General features: G+C 34.2%; 2 protein-coding genes across 2 annotated transcripts; both read left to right on the top strand.

Annotated features, from left to right (window-relative positions):
• Positions 1-544: 544 nt before the first annotated feature.
• On the top strand, positions 545-4,281 carry LOC108830583 (glucose-6-phosphate 1-dehydrogenase 6, cytoplasmic). Its single transcript, XM_018604184.2, has 16 exons — positions 545-689; positions 988-1,176; positions 1,263-1,348; positions 1,549-1,600; positions 1,684-1,870; positions 1,945-2,102; positions 2,178-2,246; positions 2,315-2,373; positions 2,463-2,499; positions 2,580-2,651; positions 2,775-2,922; positions 3,159-3,254; positions 3,347-3,417; positions 3,528-3,643; positions 3,725-3,770; positions 3,889-4,281. Exons 2-16 carry the CDS (start codon positions 1,003-1,005, stop codon positions 4,054-4,056), a joined length of 1,539 nt encoding a protein of 512 aa, XP_018459686.1. The 5' UTR covers positions 545-689; positions 988-1,002; the 3' UTR covers positions 4,057-4,281.
• Positions 4,282-7,970: 3,689 nt separating this feature from the next.
• On the top strand, positions 7,971-9,490 carry LOC108830587 (uncharacterized). Its single transcript, XM_056991416.1, has 4 exons — positions 7,971-8,841; positions 8,898-9,102; positions 9,172-9,353; positions 9,441-9,490. The coding sequence occupies exons 1-4, from the start codon at positions 7,971-7,973 to the stop codon at positions 9,488-9,490; spliced, it is 1,308 nt and encodes a 435-aa protein (XP_056847396.1).
• The last annotated feature ends 584 nt before the right edge of the window (positions 9,491-10,074 follow it).

Below are 10,074 nucleotides of genomic sequence, written 5' to 3'. Positions count from 1 at the left end.
TCTAAATTCGGATCAGGTAATATGATAAACTTTTGAAAAGTCTGCTCTGTAACACTAAATATTTTTCTCTCGGAACCCGACATATGAGCCGATATAAAGGAAAACCCAAATATAGTTTTGCTCATGTCATATTATTATCAGCAGAATAAACTTTTTAATATTGCAAATAATTTTATTTCAAAGAAGTCTTTAATAAAGACCATAACAAATAATAATAAAAAATTTAAAACAATAGTAATGAATCAACATTCAAAAACTGTAAAAACAAGACAAATAAAAAATGAATTTGTGTGTGCGTATCTCATCGCACATCGGGCATATTTAGGCCATCTCAGGGGCCTTGCTCATGGTTAGGCCAGAGTAGAAGTAAAAGGTGAAATCGTTTGTCTAGGCTATTTTATGGGCCTCTGTGGGTTACATGTTTGTAATTTCCCTATCTTCCATCAGCTGAGGAAGAAAACAACAAATTGGCTTCTGTGTCTGTCTATATGTATTTTAGCAAAATAATATATTATTTAAATTTAAAAAAGGGTCTGAAAATGAAATCATGTGAGGGAAGGTGAACGTCACAGCACCAACAACCCCTTGTCTACATTGTATTAGTTGAGCTTCTCCTTCTTCACCTAATCCTCCTTCAAATTCTTCTGTCGAAATCTGATCCCTCCCTCGTGCTCTTCCTTTCTTCTCAGGTCCATGATTTCTCCGTTTCTTCCTATTCTCTCACTTCTCACTTCTCAGATCTCATTTTCGTTTTTTTTCAGTGATCGTACTTGTGTTTATTTTGTGTCCGTTTGATTATTAGACCTTCTCTTTTCTCTCTGTTCGATTCTTCTACTATAGTGAGATTCAGCTCATGCATATGCAATTAAAGCAGTGAAGTTCGATTCATATGCAATTAAACATCAGTGAGAGATTCTTAGTAACTGTTTGTTTTGGCCTCTTTGGCTGTGAGACTGACGTTTTTCTTTTGTTTGTGTGGAAATTAAGCTTTTGGAGTGTAAGATGGGATCTGGTGAGTGGCACGTTGAGAAGAGGTCTACTCTAAGGAACGATTCGTTTGTTAAGGAGTACGGTTCAGTTCCGGAGACTGGTTGTCTTTCCGTCGTCGTCCTTGGCGCATCAGGTGATCTTGCCAAGAAGAAGACTTTCCCTGCCCTTTTCAACCTTTACCGCCAGGTCTTACTTTCATACCATACCAATCTTCAATCTACTATTTTATTTGCAGTGATACTCATATAGATCCTTGTGTTTTGAATGAGCAGGGGTTTCTCAATCCAGATGAAGTTCACATCTTTGGGTATGCCAGGACTAATCTTTCTGATGAACAGCTTAGAGATCGGATCCGTGGGTGAGTGTCAACACCAATGTTCTAAAAATCGCTAGGCGGTGGATATGCGTTTTATAGAGGATTATTGTTCATACGGGCGTTGTAGACCGATTTTTCGGACGCCTAGACCAATTTTTAAATAAATCGCTTTAAAAAATTGTTTCCATTTTGTTTTCTCCTCCCTTCATCATATTGAATTCTTTTTTTTTTATATGCTGCAGATACCTTGTTGATGAGAAGAACGCAGAAGCCTTGTCAAAGTTTCTACAGCTGGTTAGTTCATTTCTTTTTTGGGGGTGTTAAATAGATATCATTGTTTCTCTCGGTACTCAAAAGTATGAGTCCGATCCATGTAGATCAAGTATGTGAGTGGCCCTTATGACTCTGAGGAAGGGTTCCAGAGACTAGACAGGGCTATTTCCGAGCACGAAATCTCCAAAAATAGCTCTCATGGATCCTCGAGGAGACTCTTTTACCTAGCACTTCCACCCTCTGTTTATCCTTCTGTATGCAAGATGATCAAGACGTGCTGCATGAACAAATGTGAGTTCCCTTTCAGATTTCTTATCTTGTTTTGCATTTCATGAACTTGTATTTGTCTCTCATGGCGCTTTCAGCTGATCTTGGTGGATGGACACGGATTGTTGTTGAGAAGCCATTTGGAAAGGACCTGGAATCTGCAGAGCAACTCAGTTCTCAGATTGGGGAGTTGTTTGATGAATCGCAGATCTATCGTATTGATCATTATCTTGGCAAAGAATTGGTCCAAAACATGGTAACGTAACAACATATGCTTTCTCTATCTATACTTGGACAATCAGTAACCATTGTAAGTATCTATCTTGTACAGTTGGTCCTCCGATTTGCCAATCGCTTTTTCCTGCCCCTTTGGAACCGTGACAATATCGAGAACGTGCAGGTGACAGCTTGTGTTGCTAAGACAAGATTTGTCATACTGTTATAAAGGTCTAATGCTTTTTCTTGCAGATTGTTTTCAGGGAAGATTTTGGAACTGACGGGCGGGGCGGATATTTTGATGAATACGGGTAATTTCTTTAGTCTCTTCTTGTTCTGTCCTAATAGGACCCGTGCCACCAGTGCGTGTCTGATGAAATGTACGATTCCTGTTTTACAGAATCATCCGTGATATTATTCAAAACCATCTGCTCCAGGCAAGTATACCTCAGTTAATGGAACCTGATATGATTGTGCAAATTCTTTCATGTATTTACTGACTATAGATTCCCTGTAGGTTCTTTGTCTTGTTGCCATGGAGAAACCGATATCTCTTAAACCCGAGCACATCCGCGATGAGAAAGTGAAGGTGACTAATTTATTCTGACCTAATACCCATTTTTATTTGCCTCTATTCTGCTTTTGTGGAACCTAGTTGTATTTTCATCTGCAGTATCAGTCAAATTTACTGGTGTTATCTAATGAACTTCAGGTGCTTCAATCAGTGGTTCCAATAACCGATGAAGAGGTGGTTCTTGGACAATATGAAGGGTATAGGGATGATCCTACTGTTCCAGACGACTCAAACACTCCAACGTTTGCCACAACAATTCTTCGCATACATAACGAAAGATGGGAAGGTACCATGTCCTACATCACTCTTTAAATTTCCATTTATCAGAAAACCATCTTATCATAGATAGCATCTTCCCAATCATAAATGTGGCTTTGCTCCACTGTTAATGTTTCAAAACTAACTTCCTGACCTTAAAGAACGAAATACATTAATTTTGTTTGTATGATTATCCATCAACTTAGTATTTATTCTCTTCAGGTAGTCACTCTGTATAAAAGCACATTTTTTTGGGTCTTTCAGGTGTTCCATTTATCCTAAAGGCGGGAAAGGCGCTAAATTCAAGGAAGGCAGAAATTAGAATTCAGTTCAAGGATGTTCCTGGCGACATATTCAGATGTATTTGTCTTCCCTCTGACATTTTCTTTTTAGTTGTGTGGCTTAAGCTCTTCTTTTCTCTTCTGGAATTCAAATTCATGTGCATGCGACAGGTCAGAAACAAGGGAGGAACGAGTTTGTGATACGCCTGCAACCATCCGAGGCAATGTACATGAAACTAACTGTAAGTATACAATGAACAAACAAACATAACTTACTAACTAGTAGAAAGGAAAGTTTCACTCTAACCAGGAACCAATGACTCTCTCTTTTGGCTATGCGTTTGCTACACAGGTTAAGCAACCGGGTCTGGAGATGCAAACCGTGCAAAGTGAACTAGACTTGTCATACGGGCAACGTTATCAAGGTGTCTCCATCCCGGAGGCATACGAGCGCTTAATTCTTGACACGTAAGAAACCATTTCCAGCTGCCTTCTTCTGTTCCTCTTATATCGCTATTATCTTCAATGTTTTTTTTTTTTTTTTTGCAGAATTAAAGGTGATCAACAGCATTTCGTTCGCAGAGACGAACTAAAGGTAGAAGCATTTTCTTTCTCCACCCTTGAACCGAATCAATCTCTGAGATCTCAAATCTCTCTTTGACGCAATCAAAACATAGACACAGTTTTGGAAGCTGACTTTGGTGTGGTTACAGGTTGCGTGGGAGATATTTACACCCTTGCTGCACAGGATTGACAAAGGAGAAGTGAAGTCAATCCTATACAAACCAGGAAGCCGAGGACCAAAAGAAGCTGATCAGTTACTGGAGAAAGCTGGTTACCTTCAAACTCATGGCTACATCTGGATCCCTCCTACATTATAAACACACAAATACATTTACACAGTACATGCATCAATCCACATGTATATGTATGTATACGGTAATTAAACAACTAGACATCTCTTCCCTGAATGATCTATCTCTGAGTTTGGTCATCGTATGTGAACCTATGTAACTTGTGTTGTTCACTTTGAGAGTTTGTCTCGTGTTTTGCTTTGTTGTATTAAAACATAACAAGAGTTGTTTCCTAGTGGAAATTTTAGCCCATTAGTGCCTTTTGGGCCTATTATACGTTAATGGGTCATGACTCCACTTGAACTAACTGACACATGAACATAAAGACTAGCCTTTTCATGTTTTCCACAAAACAATCACATTATTAATTTTGTAATTTGTAGTAATTAACAAAGTATATATTTTCAGTTTAATCATAACAAACGGATGGGGTTGTTCGTTTTTCCATGCAGGTGAGTCATTTAGACGGAGATGAAAGTTTTGATATAAGTCACTAGATAGTTCATCTGAATGATTTTAAAAATTTAGATTTAATTTTGAAGATCAGCTGGCTGATTCAAATTAGACCATTTGAATTGGACCATCTGGATGATAATGAAAAAGGTATAGTACACTATACCTTTATATAATTCAAAAATTAAGACTTTAAACCTAGTATCATTTTGTCATCACAAAAAATGGCAAACCCACAAAAATACATTCCCACCAAAACTACAAAACACATTTTCCCGATAAAACTATAAAACGTAATTTTCTGTCAAAACCACAAAACACAGTTTTATGCTAAAATCGCAATTTTCCGTCAAAGCGACTTTTTCGTCAAAACAAATTTTCCCGTCAAAACAACAAAAACACACTTTCACATCAAAACATATTTTTTCTGTCAAGTTCAGCAAAACATATTTCCTGCCAAAACCACAAAAATATGTTTTCCCGCCAAAACCGTAAAATACATTTTCTCGCTAAAACCGCAAAAACGCATTTTTAGCTAAAACCACAAAACGTGTTTTCTCGCCAAAACTGCAAAATGTGTTTTTCCACCGTAAAAATGTGTTTTTCCGCCAAAACCGCAAATACGCGTTTTCCTGCTAAAACATGTTTTCCCGCTAAAACATGTTTTCCGTCAAAAGTATAAAAACATGTTTTCTCGCCAAAACTACAAAACACGTTTTCCCGCCAAAACATGTTTTCGCCAAAACTGTAAAAATGTGTTTCCCGCTAAAACACGTTTTCTCACCCGAGCCCAAGGTTTTGAAAACCGGACCGGCCGGTCGAACCGTTCGACCGCGACTCATTTTGTAAGCCGAGTCCGGTTCGGTTCAAAACCCGGATTTCATAAATCTCGGACAACTCGGTTCAAAACCGGTGGAACCGGTGACCCGGTTCGACGTCAAAACCCGGGTTTTTTTAATTTTGTCACATTTTAAATTGTAATTAGGGTTTTATTAAGGGATAATAACTAATAATAAGTTAATAATACTTACAGCCGTCTTTTCTTTTGTTAATAATTAGGTGTTTTCCTGCACCATGTGCAGTGATGAATTTTTTAAAAGTTAAATTTTATATTTAAAAATGCAATTTATTAATATTATATATTTTATTATTTTTATCGACAATTAATATAAATATCATTTAATTAGGCATAAAATTAAGAGAAAAATAATTTTGTTTATTTTAAATTATATTTAAGAATATATATGTATATATATAAAATTAGAATCTTAGATGTATTAAATCAAATTGTACAAAATTACTAAAAATCATATAAAATTGTATACTTATCAAAAATTAAAACTAAACAATATTTATATAATTTGTAGATATATAAAAGAAACTAATGATATTACGATTAAAAATTAAATATATATTTTTAAATGTAGAAAATTTAGAAAATAAAAATTATATAATTATAAAATTAAAATTAAATAATATTTCAAAATTCAAAATGTCATATTTGAATATGTTTATTTTAGTTATGATTTATGAGTTATTACCATATTTTAAAAACTTTACCAAAAATATAAATCAACATTAAATGTAAAATATGAGTTATTTCTATATTCTAAAAAGTTTTCCAAAACTATATATCAGCATTAAATATAATTTTTTTTAACCATATGACATGTCATCAATCTTAATAGCTATGTCACAATTTTTTTTGTAAAAACGTTTGTAGAGAGAACATGTGGCAAATCAGTTCGCATATACAGTAATGTCTATAAATAAATATCATTTAATTAAAAATAAAATTAAGAGAAAATAATTTTGTTTTTTTTTAAATTATAATTAAGAATATATATGTATATATATAAAACTAGAATCTTAGATAAAAAATTATTTATTTCTTTTGGTTAAATGTATTAAATTAAATTATACAAAATTACTAAAAATCATGTAAAATTATATAGTTACCAAAAATTATTTATATAATTTTTAGATATCTAAAAGAAACTAATGATATTATGATTAAAAATTTATAATGTTTTTTTAAATACAGAAAATTTAGAAAGTTTTAGATAATAAAAATTTTATAATTATAAAAGTAAAATTAAATAATATTTCGAAATTCAAAATTTCATATTTGAATAAATTTATTTTAGTGATGATTTATGAGTTATTACTATATTCTAAAAAGTTTACCAAAAATATAAAACAACATTAAATGTAATATATGAGTTATTGCTATATTCTAAAAAAATTTCCAAAAATATATATCAGCATTAAATGTAATTGTCCATGTCATATTTAATCATATGACATGTCATCAATTTTAATAGTCATGTCATATTTTTTTTGTAAAAACGATTGTATAAAGGACATGTGGCAAATCACTTCGCAAATAATGTCTAGGAGATTTCTCTAGAGAAAAAAAGAAATCTAAACGTACGTCTTCTCGTATTCTCGTTGTCTCTTACTGTATTACACTATTCTCCATCTGAATTTTCCATTATCACTAGATTTGGAACTGCACTTGTAAGAAGAGTAAAGTAACGTTATTCTCTTTAACAGTTTAATCACAAGGTTTAATATAACATACTAATATATTATTCTTTTGTTATTGTTACTAGTTAATGGAGGAGAATTGTTCAGTGAATGAACCAGATTTAGGCGAACCTTCTTCTCAACCTTCAGTTCGTCGTAAAGATGACATAGCTTGGAGATATATAACAGAGCGGACTCAGCAGAATGGGAAGAAATTTTTGATTTGTGACTTCTGTCAGAAAGAGAGCGGAGGTGGAGCATTAACAGAATGAAACAACGTTTAGCTGGGGTAAGAGGAAACATAAATTCATGTACCAAAGTTTATGCAGAAGTTCAGTTTCAGATAAAGCAATCACTGAAGGTAAATGAAGACAAAAGTAAGGAAAAGAGAGGAATACCACTTGAAGATATAAATATTGTTGCTGATATGAATGCTGATGGACAAGGCATTCATTCTTAGCCATCTGTTACTCAGACCAAAAAGAGAAACAGAGGTGGAGATTTACATGAGTTTTTTAAAACAGGTTTGAGTGATCCTACTCAACCAAGTATGAAGGCATCAATACAAAGCAAGGAAAAGGTGCATGATGCTGATATGGCTGTTGCTTTATGGTTTTATGATGCGTGCATTCCGATGAATGCTGTGAACTCTCCATTCTTTCAAGTGATGTTAAGCAAAGCTGCTAGTTTAGGACATGGATATACTGGTCCTTCGTATCATGCTTTGAGGGTTGGTTATGAGAGATGCAAAAAAACATGTGTCTTTGATCATTGAATCATTTAGAAGTACTTGGGCTAGCACCAGCTGTACCTTGATGGGAGATGGATGGAAAGACACTAGAAAAAGACCGCTAATCAACTTTTTAGTGTACTGCCCAAAAGGAGTTACTTTTATCAAGTCGGTGGATGCATCTGATGTATACACAAATGCAGAGAATTTGTGTAATTTATTTGCTGAGATGGTGGAAATGGTTGGCTCTGAAAATGTGGTTCATTTAGTGACTGATAATACACCTAACTACAAGGCTTCAGGTAGATTACTTGCAGAGAGATACCCAAATCTTTCTTGGTCTCCATGTGCAGCTCACTGCATGAATTTAATATTGGAGGATGTGGGAAACATGCCTAATGTTCAAGAGTTAGTTTATGTTGTCTCAAAGGTAACTATCTTTGTCTACAATCATAAGTCAACTTTAAATTTTTTAAGGAAGAGGCAAGGTTGGAGGGAAATCATTTGTCCAGGAGAAACCCGCTTTGCTACCCCCTTTATAGCCCTTCAGAAAGCATTTGCACATAAAGATGACTTACAAGCTTTGGTAGTTGATCAAGAGTTCAGACAGTTTCTAAAAACAGAGAAAGCAAGATATGTCAAGGCTGTTGTTTTAGATGAAAACATGTGGGAGCATTGTTTGTTGATCGTAAGGATTATGGCTCCAATGACACGCTTGCTGCGTGTTTGTGATACTGATGAAAAGCCATCATTACCATATGTGTATGAAGTAATGTATCGAGCACGTTTAGGCATCAAGAAGATATGTGGAAAAAAGAAGGAATTGTATAAACCTTATACAAGGATCATAAAGAACAGGTGGGACAGAATGTTGCGTCATGATCTTCATGCTGCGGCATACTTCTTCAATCCAGCTTTTATGTATGATAAGAAGAACTTTTCAATAAAACCTGAGATATTGAGAGCGATGTTAAATTTGATGGAAAAACAAAAAGGGTCTGACAGAGCAAAAATCTTTGAGGGGATGACAATGCATAGAGAACATGAGAAATGCTTCTCACATTCATCAGCTTTAAGTTGTTCGAAAACCACTCGTCCTGGTATGCCTTTGCATATACTTTGGATATTATTTCTCAAGCAGAATTTTCAATTGCAGATGAGTGGTGGAAGTTTTTTGGATATAATGTTCCTGTTTTGCAGAAGCTAGCAATTCAAATTCTTAGCCAAACTGCATCATCATCAGGCTGTAAGCGTAATTGGTCTGTGTTTGAAAGAATTCACACAAAAAGGAGGAATAGATTGGAACATCAAAGACTTAATGATCTTGTCTACGTTCACTACAATTTGCTTCTACAAGATAGGTGAGTTTAAATTAAAATACAGAGCTATGAAATTTATAGAAAATAACTATTAAATGTTCATATTTTCAGGTTCCCAAAAAGAAAGAGGTCATATGATCCGATTGATTATGAGACCATTGATAAAACTGATTTTTGGGTTGTGGAAGAAAGTGGAGAAGCTGAACTAGATTATGATGAACTTGAGAATGCACTTACCGAAGAAAACCCAAAAGATGGAGAAGATGTAACTTCTGAAACCTTGAACTTGAACGGTAAATACATCTTCTTTTAAACTATATGTTTCTTTTGCTATGATATCTATTATTTAACTTATACATTTTCATACTTTTTTGTTTTAGAAGGTAACGAAGACGAAATGCCATTCTCTCAAGATGATACAGCTGAATAAGTTTGAGATATTTTATTATTCTCCAACAGATATTTTTTTAATTTGCCATGTTTTCATTTAGTTCACTATATTCAAGATTCAGTTATTATTTATCTATTTTATGATGCTACTAGTGGTTTGTCCGCGCTACGCGTGGAGTGTTCGTTAATTATGCCCATTGTTTTAAATATTTGTTAATAGACCTATTTTTTTATTTTATAATTGAATGAAATCCTTTTCAAGTTTGTATAGATACGATTGGCTTGTATTTGGTTAGAAATATTCAGCTCATGCATGTGCTATTTGGTGAGAAGGGTGCATATTTTGTGGGTAAAGTGTATAAATTTACATATATCGATCAATAACTTGTATTTCTAATCTGTCGTAATGTGAATTTTGACTAATTCGAGTTGTGGAATTGATAACAGTTAACAGATGAGTTGAATTCATTTGTGATGTTTTTAGCAGAAAAGGTAAGTTTGTTTGTTGAAAAAAGAGTAAATTTGTCTTGGCTGCGAGACCTCCTGGGTGCTCTGTTTGTTTTTATACATGTTAATACGAACCCATACGGTCTACGGTGGGCGTGTGAATAAAATGAGATAGAT

Source organism: Raphanus sativus, chromosome 7 (genome assembly GCF_000801105.2).
Source record: "Raphanus sativus cultivar WK10039 chromosome 7, ASM80110v3, whole genome shotgun sequence".
Classification (NCBI taxonomy): Eukaryota; Viridiplantae; Streptophyta; class Magnoliopsida; order Brassicales; family Brassicaceae; genus Raphanus; species Raphanus sativus.
Note: the sequence above shows the minus strand (reverse complement) of the source record. Positions and strands in the feature narration are given on the sequence as shown.

What these genes read in the sequence shown, in the direction of transcription:
- LOC108830583 (XM_018604184.2), top strand. Translation starts at nt 1,003, where the DNA reads ATGGGATCTGGTGAGTGGCACGTTGAGAAGAGGTCTACTCTAAGGAAC. An exon ending in GACGTGCTGCATGAACAAAT is followed by an intron (nt 1,871 to 1,944) that starts GTGAGTTCCCTT and finishes TGGCGCTTTCAG; the next exon opens with CTGATCTTGGTGGATGGACA. An exon ending in GGATATTTTGATGAATACGG is followed by an intron (nt 2,374 to 2,462) that starts GTAATTTCTTTA and finishes CCTGTTTTACAG; the next exon opens with AATCATCCGTGATATTATTC.
- LOC108830587 (XM_056991416.1), top strand. Translation starts at nt 7,971, where the DNA reads ATGGTGGAAATGGTTGGCTCTGAAAATGTGGTTCATTTAGTGACTGAT. An exon ending in TTCGAAAACCACTCGTCCTG is followed by an intron (nt 8,842 to 8,897) that starts GTATGCCTTTGC and finishes TTTCAATTGCAG; the next exon opens with ATGAGTGGTGGAAGTTTTTT. An exon ending in TGAAACCTTGAACTTGAACG is followed by an intron (nt 9,354 to 9,440) that starts GTAAATACATCT and finishes TTTTTGTTTTAG; the next exon opens with AAGGTAACGAAGACGAAATG.